Raw genomic sequence first — 20,714 nt, 5'->3', positions numbered from 1 at the left:
TTGAAAAAGGGTCAGGGTTTATTTGAAGGTGGAGCCAGTGGGATTTCCTGAAGCATTGCATGTGGGAGGATAGCAAAAGAAGAAACAAGGATATTACTCTAGGGTTTTTGTTTCAACAACCAGAAGGGTGTGCCATCAACTGAGAAAGATTCAGTTGGAAGAACAGTTCAGTTTTGTATTTCGGTTTACGATGCCTCTTAGCCTAGCCCGGTTCCAAGTGTGATTCCTTCCTGGGATAGGTAACTGTTTATTACCTGCCCCTAGTTAGGTAAATACAGGAATTAAACATTTTAATACTTGTGTAAATAGTGTAGCATTGTGGCAGCATTCTAATTTTATCGAGGCTTTTTTTTTTTCCTTTAAAGTATTGCCATACCATGGATTAGGGAATTAACTATTCTTTTGCTACATATGGTTTAAGAAGCACTGAAATACAGATGTTAATAGGGCAATTGGATCCAAGTATAGAGTTCAAGAAAGAGGCCCAGGCTAGAAATGAAAATTTGGGTGTCATCACCATACATGTGTCATTTAAAGGTATGGGTCTGGATGCAGTCATTGAGAAATGGAGTATAGAGAAGACAGGGGGACTACAACTGAATTTTGGAACATTTCAGAGGCAAGAGATAACAGGAGAGCCAGCAGAGTAGGGGGAATGAAACCAACACAGGGTGGTGTCCTGGATATCAATTGAAGAAAAAATACCCAGGGGAGAAAAATGACCAACTGTATGGAGGACTTGGAATTGCCCTATGGATTTAGCAGCATGAAGGTCATGGTAACTTTGGCAGGCAGTAGAGTGATAGTGATGGGTGTGGGAAGACACAAGCCAGGTTGGGGTATCTTAAAAAGAGACCTTGGAGAGACGAATTGGAGTCAAGATCAAGGAGAGGAAAGAAATGAGGCAGTTGCTGATGGAGTACTGAAGTCAGGATTTACTTTTCTTTTAAATTTTATTATGGAGAATTTCAGTCATATATAAAAGGAGACATCACCCACTATCAGAAAACAGCGAGCCACTATGATTCTATCTGTACCCCCATTCACTTTCTTTCCTTTATGAATTGAGGTAAAGCTTAGACTCATTATTTCATCAGTAAATATTTCAATATATTCTTTACAAGGTAAGGATTTTTAAAAAATCACAATATTTATCAAAACTAAATGAAAAGTTAACTGATTCCTTAATATAAAATATCAGTATGTGTCCAGATTTCCAAGGTTATCATATATCACATATTATACAAATTCATAATATTTTTATACTTTGTTCTTTTGGAGTAGGGTCCAAAATCCAATAAAAGTTATTGTTTGTCTTTTAATAAACAGATTCCTATTATCATCTTTTCTTTTTCTTGCAATTTATTGAAGAAAGAAGGTTGTCCTGTAGATTTCCTGCAGTTTGAATCATTTCATTAGTTCATATGCTGCAGTGGTAGGGAAAAGATAACGGGCATGAACTAGAAGCTGTCTTTATTTATAAAAGGCATGATCATCTGTGTAAAAAAAATCAGAACCTACGAAAAGCTACTAGAACTGATAAGTATCTCTAGCAAGGTTGCAGTATACAAGACCAATAGACAAAAGTGAAGTTTATTTCTATATACTAGTAACAAGCAATCAGAAATTTAAATTAAAAATACCATTTATAGTGTCATCAAAATATATAAAGTAGGGGTAAATCTGACAAAAGATATGCTTGGGGAACTAGACAGAGACTAGAAAAATAAAACAGAATTGGTAAGCAGTTTTACAGGCTGATTTGAAGTTTGTGGTCATTAAGTTTAAAACTAGCTAGCTAGCCTTGTATTTTTTTTTCTGGCATTGTTTAGCTCAGGGGTCCCCAAACTACAGCCCACAGGCCGCATGCGGCACCCTGAGGCCATTTACCCGCCCCTGCCGCACTTCTGGAAGGGGCACCTCTTTCATTGGCGGTCAGTGAGAGGAGCACAGGATGCGGATGCAAAGGGCTGCATTGCTCATGGACAGTACTACTTCCTGTGATGTGAGCCGCATGCGTCACAGCTCCGGAAGCGCGTCATATCACTTGTTACGGCTAGCAGTGACAAATATGGAACCGGACATTGACCATCTCATTAGCCAAAAGCAGGCCCATAGTTCCCATTGAAATACTGGTCAGTTTGTTTATTTAAATTTACTTGTTCTTTATTTTAAATATTGTATTTGTTCCCGTTTTGTTTTTTACTTTAAAATAAGATGTGCAGTGTGCATAGGGATTTGTTCATAGTTGTTGTTGTTTTTTATAATCCGGCCCTCCAACGGTCTGAGGGACAGTGAACTGGCCCCCTGTGTAAAAAGTTTGGGGACCCCTGGTTTAGCTGCTTGTGTATGTGCATAAAGGAAACATCTGGTCTAGATCTTTCTGGGCTCTAAGTGTCTTAGAGTTTGAAGGCACTGCTGGTCTATACCTAAGCCAGCCTGAAGATGTTTAAGGCAGTTTTTTAAATTTAGGTTTATTCAACATCATCCATCTATACTTTCCCAGCTACATTCTCCGATTAACTTTCCCTCTGATTTAAACTCCTGAATAGTCTTCAATTCCTAATTGGCCACTCATCTTTCAATGTAATAAATCCACTAACGTCAAAGTATTTTTAAGCCTTGGCTGGATAGCTCAGTCGGTTGGAGCATTGTCCCTATGCGTGGAGGTTGCCAGTTCAAAGGGCACATGAAGGAGCAGTTCCATGCTCCTGTTTCTAGCTCCCTGCCTCTCTCTCTCTCAAAAAATATATATATCAATATATATATTATACACACACACACACACTTTTATATATATACATATATAATATTTATATTTATGTATATTTGTATTTATATATCTACATTTTATTTATATATATATTTATTGAAGGCCCCCATAAACAACTTCTACTTCGTACGTGTTTATTGCCCCTCCCGATGCTATGCTATGTGTTACAAAAAAATTGAGTCAATAATGTAAAGGGAAATAAATCTTTGGAATGTTTTTAATAAAGAGTGATGTGTATTACCAGTAAAAAAGCAGGCAGGAAAAATTATCGTGTTAACCTTTGCAGAATAATCAGAAAAGACCCCCCCTCCTTTTTCAGCAATAGAAATAAAAGCAAAACTAAAAATTGTTTAGTGATAGGACCTTTATTTAAAAGTAGTTATTGGCATTAACTGTGGAATACATATGATGCTGTATAATAATTATTTCTATTTTAATTAGAATTTTATTTGTGTCCTCTTCTGCATTTTCAAGCAATGGGCCACTTTTGCTCGAGTTTGGTATCTCTTAGATGGGAAACTGCAGCCCCCTGGCAAACTTGCTGCTGTGGCATCAATTAAACTTCAAGGATTGCATAAGCCTGTGTATCATCAACTAAGTGAGTATCATTTTAGCTCTGTCAGTAATAACCACATGGCAGAATAGAATCTTGAGGTAGTTTGGGCAGCTTTTAGGGACCTCATTTTTTCCTGATGATCCTTTATTTTGTTCTTGCCAAAAAGCCACTAGGACACTAAAATGAATATGGTTTAGTCATAGGAAAACCTTACAGACCAGTTTGCCTGAGACAACCCCATTTTATACCAACCTCATATCTCTAAATGCATATAATCTATATGCTAATGGCTCCCAAAGTGATGTCTCCAGTTTTGATTTTTTCCCCCCCTGTATTCTAGACTCACATAGCCAGATTTCTATTCGGAAAAATCCTGGGTGTCTAATTGACGTATCCAATAGAATAAGTCCATTTGGAGATGTTTTATTTCATGATTTTTCTCCCCCAAGACCAGCCTATTTCATGCAGTTTTTCTCATCTCAACTAATAGCATCTCTGCCCTTATAGTTGCTCAAGTTAGAAGTCTTTGATTCATCCGTGACTCCCCTTTGTTCAGTTGTATATTAAAATATGTCTGAAAAAATATATATATATATATGTATTTCTGAAATCTGGCCAACTCTTACCTTCTCTTTCTTCTACTCTAATTTTAAACCACTGTACTCTCTATCCTGGATTATTCCAAAAGCATCCTCACTGTTTCTACTACTGCCTACTAGTAGGTATTTTCTCTGCAATCAGCTGCAGTTACCTTTTTTCCATATGAAAGTCAGAGCAAAAGGCAAAGTTCTACCAAGTGCCCTCCAAGGGCCTAATCACGTGGTCTCTTAACCTGCGTGAGTTTCTCCCCACCTCTCTGTACTTCTGGTGATCTGCTCAGGCCAACCACTCTGCCTCGCCTTGTCCGCCAGGCACGGTTTTGCCTCAGGACCGTTCTGCATTTTGCTGGCTCTGCGAGATGCTCTTTTCCAGATACCTCTGTGGCTGAATCCTTCGCATCGGTCAGATCTCGGCTCAGTCGTCTATTTTCGGAGAGAGGCCTTCCCCGATCGACTCCTTCATCTGCTTGCCCTCCACTCTCGATCCTTAGCTTGCCTTTTTGAAGAAAGATTAGCATTCACTTACCACCTGACTTGTTATAGGAAATATTTATCACCTGCCTACCTTCCTCAGACTAAATTCCATGAGGAAAGGAACTTGGCCGATTTTTTCACAGCTGTGTCCCTTGTGCCTATTAAAAGTGCTTGACACAAGGTTGGAGTTCAGTCAATGTTTGTTGGGTGACTGCATGCATTCACGAATACCAGTTTTGAAAATGAACATTACTTTTAACCAGGGACACATCATTTAGGCTAAGTTAGATTTTTGGGTTTATGGAGTGAGGGGAAGAATATTCTGCATGGTTGGATTTGGGCAAGAGAAAGGATGTTTGATTTCTCCAACTTCTTGTACCTGTTGCTCTACCATTTTTCCTTTACATAATGAAAACTGCTGTTAGGGAGCAAAAGAAGCCATAAAATTTATTAAGTAGAGAATGTGGTTTAAGGATTTTATCATGTTAATATTTGTTTTTCAAACACTTAGTACAATGTCTGGCCCATAATAGAAGCTTGTCAGAAATATATTCTGAATTGACACTTTTAAACAGGTATTTTATAAGTGCAGTCAGTTCTCATTACGCATAGCAGTTACTTTCTTTATAGTCACCATGAATACTGAATTCATAAACACTGAACCATTGTGCCTAGGTTGGAAATACAGAAATCAGTTCCTGTGACCCTCTGGTCACAACATTCTCATCCACCAGTCAGTACATACTGAGCCTTGTTTTGTGTGTGTTTCCATTTAAAGACACGTTATTTAATGGACATGTTGTTGATTCTTTAACATTGAACTTGTGGCCAACAGCACTATAGCTCATGCCTGAACGAAGCTTATCTAAGACATGTATTTTCTCTGTAAGGCACATCACAGCCTTAGGAACACTGGACAGCATTTCAGCATCAGGCTTGGGGGATATTTTAAACACTGAAGTCACTAATTAAAATTAAAAAATGCCAAAAAGCCTGGCATCAAGTAGATCATAAGACAACACTTGTTTATAGTACAAGAGGTGTAAAAAAAAAATCAGAGCATCACTGGGTTCGACCTCAGCTGGAAACGTGTACAATACGCTACTCAGAGTATCCGTCACTCTGCGCATGTCCATGAATGACCAGGAAAGCACTGCAGGTGTTGATGTGGGGATTGCAGAGAACTTTCAGAGAGGAGGCTAATTCGGATCTGCTGAACTTGCAAAGTGAAACAGTGATCAGCAGACTTCTGCTTGACTAATAGTAAGTCTCCTTATTTTAAAAATATCATTTTGGGGGGTTGTCAGAAGAATGTCATAGTCACAGAATACCAGTTCATACGGTTATTTCATTCCTTCATCCTTTACATTATTTGTTTAACCACCTCACTGATAAATGAGAATGCAAAAGTCAAGAAGAATAAAGCGACCTTTCACTGTCACTCGGCTATGTTATTGTAGAACTGGGACCAGGACCCGGCACTTTCTCCCTCATACTGGAAATCATGCACTCTACTCCACTCCACTGTGGTGCTTCTTAGCACTCATGCTGTTTTCCTGCTAATTTGCTTTCTCAGCAGAGATGTCAACAAGGTGATAAACAAGATCTCTTAGGTTGTCTCTGTAGAAATGCGAATGATGCAAAATTTGGGGAAAAGTATAATTAGTAGACCCAATTTCCTTCTTAAACGATAGCACTTACCTGTCCCTGGATTAAAATTCTGCCTCCTTACCAGCGGCATTGTTGCAGTGGTATTCTGTACGTGCTTTTGTGGCTGCCTGTCACGTCGTCCTTTTCTAGGATGGAGAATAGCTTTTCTACGAAATTAGAAATTAAAGTTTTAAAGGCTGAATTATATTTTTGTTTCACACTAACTGTAATATAGAACATACCAGCAAAACTTGTCCTGTCCACAAGATGTCACTAAAATCAAAACTCATGCAAGCAACTTTCAATTTACAAATGTTATGTATTTAGTTTATTTCTAACATTTATTCTTTTTACCAGCATTTATTAAGCATGTACTGTTTTGTTCATAATCACTGTAAACATGTTTATATGAAAATTGACATTCAATTTCCCAGAAAAACAGTATTACAAATGATGGTCATATATTCTGGAATGGCTATAAAGATTAACCAGTAATGTATTTGAACATAACTTATATGATATTTGAACTACTTTATTGGTCCAGTGAACTTTGTGGAGTGTTGTGGAAAATCAACTTTCCATTTATAAGGTTATATTTTAAGAAAGTGAGATCTGGGTCAAGATTGAAATTATGTGGAACTAGGAAAAGTAGTTCCTCCTCCTTTTACCTAGCGCTTTCCTCCGGAATTTGGGACTCGGGAACTTTCTGAACATAGTTCTTTTTCACTGATAAATGGAAAAAAAGGGTGATGTTTGGATTATGACTTATTCTTCATGAAGACTCCACTCTTCCCTGCCCATAAATTAATTATCTAAAGAGGACTATATAAGCATGTAAAAGAAGCAGAGGGAAACCTTTTTTAGGCATTACCTAAAGTTACTAAGTATCTTAAAATACTTCTGTTCTTCATGGAATGAAATAAAAGTTGGATACAGTTGTTAAAGGTTAATGTTATTAATACTAGTATACTAAATAATGCAACAAAGATTAGGTTAGATCTAATTTAATCACTAGTATTCTGCCTTGTATTATTTATTTAAATCTTTTAAGGACTTGTTAGAAAAAATTGATGTTCTTAAAGATACCCAGTTTGCACATTTTTCTCTTACTGTTCAGTTAAGTGTCAGTCTATTTCAAGTGTTAATTATAACATTATTTTAATTTTGCAATCTTAATTTTGCAAATAAATTCAGCTTCAATGGAAAGTTAAAGATTCCATTTTCTCCCTGTCACTCAGCTATATTATTGTAGAATGGGGACAGTTTCCCCTAAATAGGTGTCGTGGAAAGAGCCTGAACAGGGTATAAGTAAGTTGGTGAGTGAGCTGCTGGCAAATTGCTTAATCGTTTTATTTTATTTTTTTTATTAAGTGAGAGGCGGGGAGGCAGAGACAGACACCTGCACACACCCTGACTGGGATCCACCCGGCAAGCCCCCTGCAGGGCCATGCTCTGCCCATCTGGGGCTGCTGCTCTCTTGCTTGGCAACTGAGCCATTCTAATGCCTGAGGCAAAGCCATGGAGCCATCCTCGGTGCCTGGGACCAACTTACTCAAACCATTCAAGCCATGGCTGTGGGAGGAGAAAAAAAGAGAGAGAAGGGGGGGTGGAGAAGCAGACTGTCTTTTCTCCTGTGTGTTCTGATGGGGAATCAAACCCAGGACTTCCACGTACCAGGCCGATGCTCCACCATTGAGCCAACCGGTCAGGGCCAAATTGCTTAATCTTAACGGGCCTTAGCTTCTTCACTGGTAAATGCCTGGAGCGAGGCTATGGGATTTCAGCAGTCTTAGAAACTTATGTAGCTATCTTGTAACCCTCCATATTTGTCATGCATGCTCATTTGCCCCCATCTGCCTTAACTGCCCACCAGATGTCACTTTTAGGAACTTCAGTCACCCTAACTCACCAAATACTGTCAAACTGTCCTTTCCAACACACTCACAGCAAGCTTCCCAGGTTTTTCCTTCATGCCTCTGCATTCCCTTTGGCTCTCGTGAAGAAAACCCACCTGCTTTGTCCTCTTTCCTTTCCCCTTGCCCTGCACAGACTATGGACTTGTGAGGGTTGTTTTTCTTTTAGTAGAACAGGCATTTAATAAATGTGTCTGATTTCTTTTTTTGTTGTTATATATAGACATTCATGTGAAAATTTCCGTGTTTACTTTTGAGATTTTTTTGTTTGTTTTTTTAAGACAAACAGCCAGACTTAGGGGTACTTTTCACTGGAAAATTACTCCAGTGCATATATTTTAATTTTCAGGTCATCCCATCCTGTCTAATATGTATGTAGTCATCATTGAGGGTGGCAGTTTAAATTTGACTTGTTAAATGTGGTTGGAAAAAACCTTGGGTTAGTAGGTAAGCATAAGATCATAGTACTCTATTGTTCTCTAAATTTGAGAAGAATAATAAATTGTGATGTTTTACATTTGTTTTCAATTTACCTATTGGCAAACATGCTTTTTTATAACGATATGCATATTGTTTTCATTTTCTCTTCTGTTTTTAAGGGGAAATTTATATTAGATATTTAAAAGTATTTAATATAAACATTTTTAATGAAGTGTAATTATTAATATGAAGATATGATAGAAATAACAATAGTCTGCCTTTAAAGATGTATTGTGGGCACTGGCATCTTTATTAAATTCTCTTTTACCTTCCAGTGTTGGGATTTTCCAAATGGCTAGCCAACTCTTTCTATACTTAGATGTTATATAAGCAGTAACAGGAACTGTTCAAGGATTTGAATGGTGCACTGGGACTTGCTTTATATTTTTAATGTGTTACTTTGATAAGCTTTGTAAATAATCAAGGACACTTTTTCTTAAAGTCATGATTTTTCATGCAAAGTCTTTTTATCTTTTTTTTTTCTTTTTAAATCTAGGTGACTGCGGTGATCATGTTGTCATAATGAACACAAGGCACATTGCATTTTCTGGAAACAAATGGGAGCAAAAAGTATATTCTTCACACACTGGGTAAGATGATGCCATTATCATGGAAGATAGGCGGTTGAAACATACTACTTTAATACTACCATAGCTCTGCCCTGGCCAGATAGCGTGGTTGGTTAGAGCATTGTCTCGTTACACAAAGGTTATAGGTTCAGTCCCCAGTCAGGGCACATAAAGGTCAGATTGATGTTTCTCTCTCTGTCTCTCACCCTCTCTCTCACCATCTTTCTCCTTCTCTCTCTCACCATCTTTCTCCTTTTCTCCCCCTCTCCCCTTTTCTCTCTCTGTAAAATCAATAAATTAAAAAAAAAATACCATAGATATTATTTAAAAGAATAATATATATTTTCAAAATTTGGCATTTAAGAAAATACTAATTTTACTCATGTTATATATATAATTTACTCAATCAAAAACAAAACAAACCTGAACCAAATCTTAGTTATTATCTGACAGTATTTGTTTTTTCTGGAAACTTTTCACATAAACCTTTCTGATCAAAATTATTATTATTTTTTAGTCAATCTTCTCACTTTCTGTTATGTATAATTCATCTGCTATTGTATTTCCAATACAATACATCTGCTATTGTATTTCCAATACATCTGCTATTGTATTTTGAGAACCATCCTGAACATCTGAAAGTACTTGAGATGTCTTAGTGGTATGCAGAATCTCAGGTTTGGAAAATACCGAAAATCTCCACAGCATACCTTTTAAGTTGTAGGTAGGTCTGCCTGAGCTTAACTAATACTGACCTCGTAGCTCATAAGACAGCCCATTCATTCCACCTTGGAAATGGCCTGCTTTATACTATGATCTTCATGCCATTGAGTAATAATGTATTATTATAGCTTTCACATGGGTCTTACTCTTTGGGACAGTGTAAAATAATTGTCTCTTCGACATAACTTTTTTTTTCCAAGAGAGTCAGAAAGGGACAGACAGGCAGGAAGAGAGAGAGATGATAAGCATCAATTTTTCCTTGAGGCTCCTTAGTTGTTCATTGATTGCTTTCTTTTATGTGCCTTGACTGGGGGCTCAAGCCAGTCCCCTTGGGCTTCAAGCCAGCAACCTTTGGGGTCAAGCCAGTGACCCCATACTCAAGCTGGTGAGCCAGTGCTCAAGCCAGCGACCTCGGGGTTTTGAACCTGGGTCCTCTGCGTCCCAGGCCGATGCTCTATCCACTGTGCCACCGCCTGGTCAGGCTACATAATGTTCTTCAGATAATGTTGAGACCATGATCAGCCAGTGCCCACTGGTTTGTCTTTACCTTGGGCTTTAAACATCTGTAGTTCTTTCAGAGTTCTTTGTGTGGCTGTACGTCAGATATCCCCATTACAGTGTATCTTGGTCACTCTGTTCTTTTTTCTTTGTGTGTGTGTGTGTGTGTGTGTGAGAGAGAGAGAGAGAGAGAGACAGAGAGACAAAGAGAGGTACAGACAGGGACAGACAGACGAGAAGGGAGAGAGATGAGAAGCATCAATTCTTCGTTGCAGCACCTTAGTTGTTTATTGATTGCTTTCTCATATGTGGGGGGGGGCTGGGGGGATACAGCAAAGCGAGTGACCCCTTGCTCAAGCCAGCGACCTTGGGCTCAAGCTGGTGAACCTTGCTCAAACCAGAGAGCCCACGCTCAAGCTGGCGACCTCAGGGTTTTGTACCTGAGTCCTCCGTGTCCCAAGCCAAAGCTCTATCCACTGCGCCACCACCTGGTCAGGCGTGGTCACTCTTTTCTAGATAAAATCATTGCTTGTTGTTTCTCTGTTTCTATTGATACACTTTGTACATTCTACTTATATTATGCTCCCAATACTTTACTGCAATTATGTATTCAAAATCTAACTTTCTAGTTATAAAAGTCTTAATGCATGTTAATATTAGGAAATACAGAGAAGTTTAAAGAAGGAATCAAAAATAATCCTTTGACTCAATATTTTAATACATTTATATATCATTTTTCACTTAATATAAGATTCTCAGAGAGCCCTTTATAAGTATTATTTTCAGTGCACAATATAATGTACCCTGCTCAAACATTTCTCTTCAAAATTAAAATTTAAAATATTTTAACTTTTTTAAAGAGCTAGAAAGCAAGTCACCTGAGTATTGCATTATTCAAGTTAATCCGCTAATCAGAATTTTACAGTAACTGTCCAAATTTTTCAGTGTAAAATCAAGACTTCTGAAAATGTAAATGGTATTATACTTTAGAATTTGCTATCCCAGTGTTAAAAATAGATCATCTTTAGCATAGAAGAGGTAAAGTATTTTTCCGTGGAGAGAAAGACTACAAGACTAGAAGTCTAGACAGGTATTTCTTTTTCTGAAGCCAAAATTCCATAAAACAAAAGAATTTCAGTTTGAAAATTATCTCCTAGAAAACTTAAATATGCTTTCTTAAATTTTATTCCTAAAAGATGGTTCTTTAAATCATTTTCAAATGTTTTTAAGTCTTGTTAAAAAAGAAACTTAAAGGAAGCACATTTAGGTAATCTTAAACTTTTCTTGCAGAATTCACTGATTTTTACATTTTCTTTTTTCCTTCCTTGAAAATCATTTAGGCTTTATTCATCCATTCAGTGTAATAAAACCTTATATCTGAATTGTTTTTGTTTTAAATTTCTTAAGCACTTTTACAAACATATTCTCAGTTGACTCTCATACACACCTTGAGAAGAAGATGGGGCAGCCATTATTTTTCTTATATGAGTAAACTCGTATAAAGAGGTAAAGCAAAAGTGAAATAAGCCAGGCAGAGAAAGAAAAACTCGTATGACCTCACTCATATCAGGAATCCAATGAACAATGTGAACTGAGGAGCGGAATAGAGACAGAGAAGGGGTCAGAGTCCAGGGAGAAAGGGGATGAGAGGAGGAGATCAAAGAAAGGAAAGACATTAGTGAAGGTATACACACATAACAGAGAGATAGAGGGCAAGAGAGTAAATCATGGAGGGAAGGGGGGAGGCGGTAGGGGGAGGAGGCAAAGGGGGTATCAAGGAGAACACAGGGGGGATATATTCGGGGGACACTTGTAACTATGTAAACACAACAAATTAAAAAAAAACCCGGTAAAGCGAGTTGCCTCTTACTATTCGGATAGCCACTAGCAAATCTAGATCCAGGCGTTAATCTGCAGAATCCAGTTACTGAGCTGCCACCAGTATTACCTCACATGAACACTTTTTAATCCAGTTCACCCATTTTATATATAATTTTGATCTGAACACAATGAACTATTTTATTACTAAGGACCAAGATATAAATGTTAGTTAATAAATAAAACAGGATCAAGACTTGTTTAGAGGTTGAACTTAACTTCAGAACCAGATGCTCTATCACTATTTCTTCCAAACTGGACCACTAGCTTATACAAACATTTTGTCTAATTTGGCAGAGAATACAAAACATTTTGATTGTTGCTTTTTCTTTCTTAATTTAAGCTGTAATGAGCTACCACAAAATGAATGAATGAGTAAATGAATAACTTCCAATTGAAATATAAGTAGTTATGCCAAGAAATTTTCCAAAATGTGGAACTTTTTATGAAATAATGAGAATTGACCACTTAAAGAGAAAAGCATTTCAAATAACTTAGGCTACTACTTAATTTTTAAGACTAATGAATAGCCTAGTTTCCAGAAATAAATATAACTTCATAATGAAAAGTTTTTCTGTTATAAGAGAATATTGAAGAGCACTGTCCCAGGGCCTACGCCCAGTTTCACTGCCTCTGTTCTTTTGATAGTTACCCCGGTGGGTTTAAACAAGTGACAGCTGCTCAGCTACACCAGAAGGACCCGGTGGCCGTAAGTCTGTGTTTTTTATTACTTAACGTCTGGGGAAAGGCTGGTTCAAACACTGCTTTTTCAGTCTTTTTCCTCTTCTAATGTAGCTACCATTCAAGGCTGTAAATTCTTCCCTTTAACTGTATCACATGAGCTTTGATAAGTATTATTTCACTATCATTCAATTCTGTATATATTTTTAAATTACTATTTAATACGTTTTACACTTAGTCAAAGAATTTTGATGCTTTTTAGACGAGATCAGGCGCATTCAGGGTGGTATGGCCGTAGACAGAATTTTGATGCTTTTTAAAAAAAATTTTGACACCTGTATGATCACCTAAAATATGATGTGTTTGCTGAAAATATCTTGGGGGAGATATATTTAAATAAATATATATATATATATATCCATTCTAGCAAATAATGTTGAAATGTTCCAGTTTTTATATTATTATATTATGACTTTTTTTTGTTCATTTGACTTATTGATTACCTGAAAGAGATAGATTAAAATTTCAGTTGTAGGTCCAGCCCCCGGCGTCGGGGGCGGGAGAAGGCGGGCGGGCGGGAAGCCCGAGCGGGACGCGTTGCACTCAGGGCTTGCGAGGCACATGGGCCCCGCCTCCACGCAGAAATGTCTTTCCTCCAGGACCCACGTTTCTTCACCATGGGAATGTGCTCCATCGGTGCGGGGGCCTTGGGGGCCGCTGCCCTGGCTCTGCTTCTGGCCAACACAGACATGTTTCTGTCCAAGTCGCAGCAGGCAACCCTGCAGTACCTGGAGGAGATAGATCTGAAAACCCTGGAGAAGGAACCAAGGACTTTCAAAGCAAAGGAGCTCTGGGAAAAGACCGGAGCTGTGATTATGGCTGTGCGGAGGCCAGGCTGTTTTCTCTGTCGAGAGGAGGCCGCAGACCTGGCCTCCCTGAAGCCCCAGTTGGATGAGCTGGGCGTCCCTCTCTATGCAGTAGTGAAGGAGCAGATAAGGACTGAAGTGAGGGACTTCCAGCCTTATTTCAAAGGAGAAATCTTCCTGGATGAAAAGAAGAAGTTCTATGGCCCTCAAAAGCGCAAGATGATGTTCATGGGGTTTGTCCGGCTGGGTGTCTGGAACAACTTTCTCCGAGCCTGGAACGGAGGCTTCTCTGGAAACCTGGAAGGCGAAGGCTTCATCCTCGGGGGAGTTTTTGTGGTGGGACCAGGAGAGCAGGGCATTCTTCTCGAGCACCGAGAAAAAGAATTTGGAGATAAAGTAAACCCAGCTTCTGTTCTGGAAGCTGCTAAGAAGATCAAACCACAGGCTTCAGCCTCAGAGAAAAAATGATTGTGTGAAAACGCCCAGTGCAGGGATAACTAGGGGGCTCACCGGTTCACAGGATGTTATGTTTCCGCTGGTGTCTCTGAAGGGTCAGACCCACTTATGGCATATTCTCAGTATAGAGCATTAATGCATTTTAGTTTAGGCTCAAAACAAAATAACCCCCATATAAGGACTGATAAAAATCTAAGAAATGAGTGAGGGGTATTTCAGCTAAAGCCTAGAAAATATGAGGCTTAAAGCTGACTGGTACACCTCATTACAAACCTATATGGTGTTTGAGGTGTTGTTATTTGAAATGAGTTTTATCCTAATCTGTGGTGGTGCAGTGGATAGAGTGTCAACCGGAAATGCTGAGAGCGCCAGTTCAAAACCCTGGGCTTGCCCTGTCCAAGCACATATGAGAAGCAACTACTATGAATTGATGATTCCTGTTTCTCCCCCACCTCTCCTCTCTCTAAAAACATTTAAAAAAAGAAGTGAGTTTTATTATCGTGTCTTTAAAAATCTGAGAAAAGTTAATTGACTATAGGATTAAGGATATAAAGTTTTTGGCTTGTGTGTTTTCTATTAACGACTTGTTATAAAATGTAAAAGTAATACATAGAGGAATTGATGTGCTCTGAATGGCTTGATAAAGGTAGATTATAAAATGAAATCTGTTTCTTGTCTTCCATTCTAATCTCAGAGGTTTGTTTTTCTAGAAGATATGATGATCTCTGGCTCTAATAAAATTATACATCAGAAATTACCTGTGATACAAGTTTTTCTGATAAAGCAAAGTAATTTAAATTTAAAAAAAATTTCAGTTCTAGATTTGTTGATTTTTTTCTTACAGTTCTTTCAGTTTTTGCATTGTAGGTCTTGAAGATTTAGTGTTAGATAAATTTAAGTTTAGAATTATACTCTTCCTAAATTGATCAGGGTACACACTGACCTTTATTGGTGAGGTCTACTTTTATGTGTGTGTGTGTGTGTGTGTGTGTGTGTTGTATACAAAAGACGATAGAAATGTGAAATCTGCACCAAATAAAAGGAAAACCCTCCCAGCTTCTGTAGGATGATGTGGCAGCATGTGCGCATGCACAGATGATGACGTAACACCGTGTATACAGCGGAGCAGCCCATGGCCATGCCAGTCGAGATGTGGATGGTACAGGGGAAAGTTCAGTGTGTTCTGTGGCTCGCTAAATTCAAATCCATGACCAAAGTGCAACATGAATATCAGAGCATTTATAACGAAGCGCCACCATATAGGAATAACATTACTCGGTGGGATAAGCAGTTGAAGGAAACCGGCAGTTTGGTGGAGAAACCCCTTTCTGGTAGGCCATCAGTCAGTGACGAGTCTGTAGAGGCTATACGGGATAGCTACCTAAGGAGCCCTAAAAAATCTGTGTGTGAACCCACATCAAACTGCACTGAATAAATATGAAACTGGGAGAGTTTTCCTTTTATTTGGTGCAGATTTCACATTTCTGTTGTCTTTTGTTGCTTTCCTGTGACCTGTCAAAAGTGCACCATGACTTTACGGACACACTGTGTGTGTGTGTGTGTGTGTGTGTGTGTGTGTGTGTGTGTGTACTAGAAAGCCCGGCAGTCATACAAAATGACCGCTGTTCTAGATATTATAAATTGTAATTAAAATGATTTATGCAAAGGTGTCTGCTAATTCAAACTGAATTACCCAGGGCAGGCGGCGAGGACGCCCCTTTGTTTACTGCCCCACGGGGTTTCCCCCTTCTATTTGCTTAATTGCTTAAAGTAGAGTGCAATGAAGGAAACCACTGGCGGTACATTTCTTAAGAGCCACCGCTAGCTCAATAAATAAAGGTGATTTAAATAATAAAATGTTAATTCATATGTCAAAGATCTCTTTGTACACAACATTTCTTGTGTAGATCTTTCCATCATTTTTAAGATCGCCTTGCAGAGGACCATCAATTATTTTTAATTTTACTTCCGTTCTTTCACGAACTCTTGAACAGGCAACATAAAGTTGACCGTGTCCAAATGCAGGCTCAGGTAAAAAAAAAATACCAACACGCTTAAGCGTTTGGCCCTGAGACTTATTGATGGTCATAGCAAAGGCAAGTTTTACAGGAAATTGTCTACATCTCAGTTGACACGGCAACCCTGTTTGAGATGGAGCCAAATTAATTCTTGGAATGACATGTATTTCACCTTTAGAGGAGCCAGTCAAAGACTTAGCTATTATGACATTATTTTTCAATTGGAGAACCTCTAGTCTTGTACCATTGCAAAGACCCCTTCTGGTGTTAAGATTTCTTAACAGCATAATAATTGCTCCAATCTTTAACCTCAATTTGTGAGGTGGCATGCCAGAAGGCGGAACTATTTGAATGCTGTGGCAACTTCACCCCATTGGCTAGTACAGTTACGCAAGCAACCAATAAGCTATCGGCGACAAACAGACACTTAAGCCGCATATAATAACGATATATATATACACACACACACACACACACACACACACACACACACAATGTAGCTATATTAACCTTCTTTGGATAGTATACTGCTCAAAAAAGTTAGGGGATTTTTTTATCGTTTCATATTCATTTTGAAATAGCCTCTGATTTTGGTGAGCAGTGTATTAGCCTAATATAACACTTTACAGTTTAACTTTAGATTTTATTAGGCTAAATTTTATTTTCTCCTTTCTGTCCCTCTCTTACCTTCTTCTAGATTGGAGTTTATTAGAAGTCTAAGATAAAGCAATATATTTACTTCAAATCAAATCAAGACCCTTAGAAGATTTTTAACACCCACTCTCCCTCACAAACAGTATGCTTTTCCTAGTCAAGATTTTTACAAATCCTTTCAAATTCAACATTCTTATTATTTTATACAATTGCTAGTTTTTTAATGATTTTCTTTGCCTACAATTCATGTAACTCAGCCTTTCTTCTTGGTTCAATTTTTCTTTTGAAGTACTTTTTATTGATGTTCCTATCATAACATTCTCTTCATAGTGAATTCTCCTTTTTTGTCTGAAACTGCCTTCAATTTTGCTGTTATTCTTTTTTCTCTTATTGATTTGAGAGAGAGGTAGAGAGAAACATCAATTTGTAGTTCCACATGTCTATGCATTCATTGGTTGCTTCTTATATGTGCCCTGACCCAGGATCGAACCTGTAACCTTGGTGTATTGGGACACCGCTCTAACCAGCTGAGCTACCTGGCAGGGCCTTGCCATTATTCTTGAAATACAGTTTTGCTTACATACGCAGTACTAGATTAACCATTTTTTCTCTTGCAGCTTTTTGAAGCTATTATTTAAACAGATTTTAGTTTCTGTTCTGTTACTGATAAGTCACATGTCAGTTTAACTGTTTCTATGTATGTATCCTGTCTTTTCTTTCTGGATACTTTTAAGATCTTTTCTTTGGGTTTCACTTTCATGCTTCTTTTCAGATCTTATTTATTTTGCTTAAGGATTTGTGTTTTCAGTTCTGAAAATCTGTCAGCTCTGATATCTTCTAATGTCGACTCCCTTTATTCTTTTCTGTTCTTTTCCTTTAGGAAGCCGATTATATTTATATGTACAGTGGAGTGTCTCACTTTATTATACAGGATTCATTAACTTTCCTGTATTTTATGTCTCTCTGTGCAGCATTGTTGATAATTTCTTTAGATCTGTGTTCTAGTTCTCTATCTCTTTTTTTTTTTTTTTTTTTTTTTGGACAGGGACAGAGAGAGAGTCAAAGAGAGGGACAGATAGGGGCAGACAGACAGGAAAGGAGAGAGATGAGAAGCATCAGTTCTTCGTTGTGGCATCTTGGTTATTCATTGATTGCTTTCTCATACGTGCCTTGACCAGGTGGCTACAGCAGAGTGAGTCACCCCTTGTTCAAGCCAGCAACCGTGAGCTTTATCAAGCCAGAGACCTTGGGCTTCAAGCCAGCGACCTTCAGTCTTGAGCCAGTGACCATGGGGTCATGTCTATGATCCCATGCTCAAGCCAGCGACCTCGGGGTTTTGAATCTTCCACATCCCCTTCCGACACTCTGTCCAATGCACCACTGCCTGGTCAGGCCTATTTCTCTTTTTAACTGTGTCTAATTTTATTGACCCTATTACTGGGTACCTAGTTTCAATTATTTTATTCTTAAAGTTCTACTATTTGTTTATAACGTTTGCTAGGCAGTTTCAATAGTCTTTCTGTTCTTTTATCATATTTGATTCCCTCTCATTTTCCTTTAAGCATTTTAAACTTGATTCTTAGCATTTATATTTGATTCTAATATTTGCGGTCTTTTTGAATCGGTAGTTGTTTCTCCTCAGGATACTTGGTAAGCTCATGTACCTGAAACGTTATCTCTGGGAATTCTTTGAGACGTGTGTTTAAGTGAATTTCTTCAGGAAAGATTTACTGAGCTTCTGGCGGGGGCGCAGGGCTCTTTGAAGTATACTTTATACGTCTGGATTTTCTCAGACCTCTTTAAGCTATTCTTTAGATTCTGATCCTCACTAGAAGGGTGATTTGGGGACCTCAAGGCCTTGTGAGGTGAGGCACATAGTTAGCATTAGCTATCAGGAAAGACTTTGATTTTTCATTTCCTCACTCTACACTCTGGGTGTTATCTTGCTGTTGGAAGTCTAAGTTTCAGAGGGAGTCTTTGATCCTATTACCTGCCCCCAGAATGCAGTCCTTTAAACCCTAGCCCTGCACTGACCTAGTGCCGTCAGGGAAACGCCGGCCCTGGCGCTCTCTCTGGTAGTGCTGGCTCCTACTTCTGGCCTCCAGTTGGTGCCATGCTTTTAAAAGTATTTTTTAAACAACATAATTAACTTCACTAATGTTTATTACTTTATCATTTGAGTTATTTCCTGAGAGAAGTTTCTTATCTTAATATTTAATATTAGTCTTCAGTGTTGCTAAAGCAAGGTCTCGCTTTGCCACTTACCAATTTCATTTTGCCTTCCTTAACTCTTTAAAATCCCAGTCTGGAAACTACTTGTAGGATAGGTGCATTTTCCCACTAGCAACTGTTTTAGCTTTTTAGCTAAATGCATTTAAAAATGAGCAAAGTTATACAGTGAAGACATTATTTTTTTAAAATGGTGAACAAAATAAACATCAAGATGCAACCATTTGTTTGGTGTGGTAGTCCTTAAAATTTCCGGGGGGGGGGGGCATGTTCTGTTATAATAAGGCCTGACATAACATTCAGAAGTTCCATGCTTTACTATTTATTTTTAATTTTTATCATTCATACCTGTTTTACAAAAACATACTCAGATTGCTTAACTATTTTATGTCTGTTTCATAACATGTGTTGTTAGACTTACAGGTCAAATTAAAGTATTCTATTTTGATAATATGGATTGCATTTAAAGGTATGAAAAAGTTGTCATTGCTGCTGATAATGTATACAATCTTTACAACAAATTATAGTTTTAATATTAAAAGGTTTTTAAAATTTAAGTTTATCTATCTATACACACACACACACATCTTATGAAGTATTAGAGAGGATAGAGAGAAAGGCGGGGAGGAGTGGGAAGCATCATCTTGTAGTAGTTGCTTCTTATATGTGCCTTGATTGGGGAAGCCCAGGGTTTCAAACGTGAGACCTCGGCATTACAGGTCGATTCTCTATCCACTGCGCCACTACAGGTCAGGCTAGGCTAATATTTTATTTTATTTAGGCATGCTCAGTGTCCACTAGGAGGCAGTATAGTCCAACTTTTTGATGTTGAGAATTTGGCATTGGGTAATGTAGTAATTGTTTCAAATTTCTTTTTTTATATATATATATAAACAAAGACTGAAATGTATTACAGAATGTTTGATGGAAGCTTGGAAAATATTTTAGAGTTAAATCCATTTGAATAATTATCTCATTAGAAGATATTAATTTTTTTTTAAAGTCTTAATTTTGACTGTGTTTTGAAAAAGAATGGCGTGTTAAGGAAGAGGTCAGTTGACTTCCACGGCGTGTCTGTCTGGAGCAGCAGACAGTTTGTGAATCAGCACTTGGAGTGTGGCTTGTCAGAGAATTGGTTTGATAATGCATTCTTCTGATTATTAGTACAGTCTGATTATTAGTAGGTTATTAAATGTTTCAAAATATCTTAAGGCCCTGGCCAGTGGTTTAGTGAATAGAGTGTTGGCTTGGCTTATGGACATCCAGGTTTAATCCCCAGTCAGGGCACACAGGAGAAGCCACCATCTGCTTCTCCTCCCTCTCCTCCTCTCCCTCTTCCCCTCCTGCAGCCAGTAGCTCGGTTGGTTCGACTGTGGCCCCAGGTGCTGAAGATAACTTGGTTGGAATGCATCAGTCTCAGGTGCTAAAAACCACCCAGTACTTGAGCATTGGCGACCTCAAGGTTTCAAACCTGGGTCCTCGGTGTCCCTAGCTGATGCTCTGTCCACTGCGCCACTGTCTGGTCAGTCTAAAATATTAAAAATTTTAAAGGCAAGTTTCTAGACCAGTGCTGTCCAGTAGAAATCTCACTTTGATGAAAGTGTTCTGTGTCTGCACTGTCAAGTATAGTGACCACTGACCACCTGAAAAGTGCCTGTGTGACTGAGGAACATGAAGTGTTAACAGCATTAACCTAG

The 20,714-nt window shown here is 38.2% G+C and overlaps 1 protein-coding gene across 3 annotated transcripts in view; it reads left to right on the top strand.

Annotated features, from left to right (window-relative positions):
- MRPL13 (mitochondrial ribosomal protein L13) overlaps positions 1–20,714 on the top strand; it is a 40,792-nt gene that overhangs the window by 820 nt on the left and 19,258 nt on the right. Inside the window, exons 2-5 of one of the 3 annotated variants that reach the window (XM_066379417.1) lie at positions 3,248–3,371; positions 8,942–9,035; positions 12,762–12,822; positions 13,454–14,876. In XM_066379417.1, the coding sequence (XP_066235514.1) occupies positions 3,248–3,371; positions 8,942–9,035; positions 12,762–12,822; positions 13,454–14,128 (954 nt within the window). In that variant the 3' untranslated portion in view covers positions 14,129–14,876. Of the gene's footprint in view, positions 1–3,247; positions 3,372–8,941; positions 9,036–12,761; positions 12,823–13,453; positions 14,890–20,714 lie in introns of those variants that run through there. The other 2 variants (XM_066379420.1, XM_066379418.1) reach the window with 2 other exon arrangements.

Source organism: Saccopteryx leptura, chromosome 3 (genome assembly GCF_036850995.1).
Source record: "Saccopteryx leptura isolate mSacLep1 chromosome 3, mSacLep1_pri_phased_curated, whole genome shotgun sequence".
NCBI classification, from domain to species: Eukaryota; Metazoa; Chordata; class Mammalia; order Chiroptera; family Emballonuridae; genus Saccopteryx; species Saccopteryx leptura.
The sequence above is the reverse complement of the archived record's forward strand: the minus strand, read 5'-3'. Positions and strand labels throughout refer to the sequence as shown.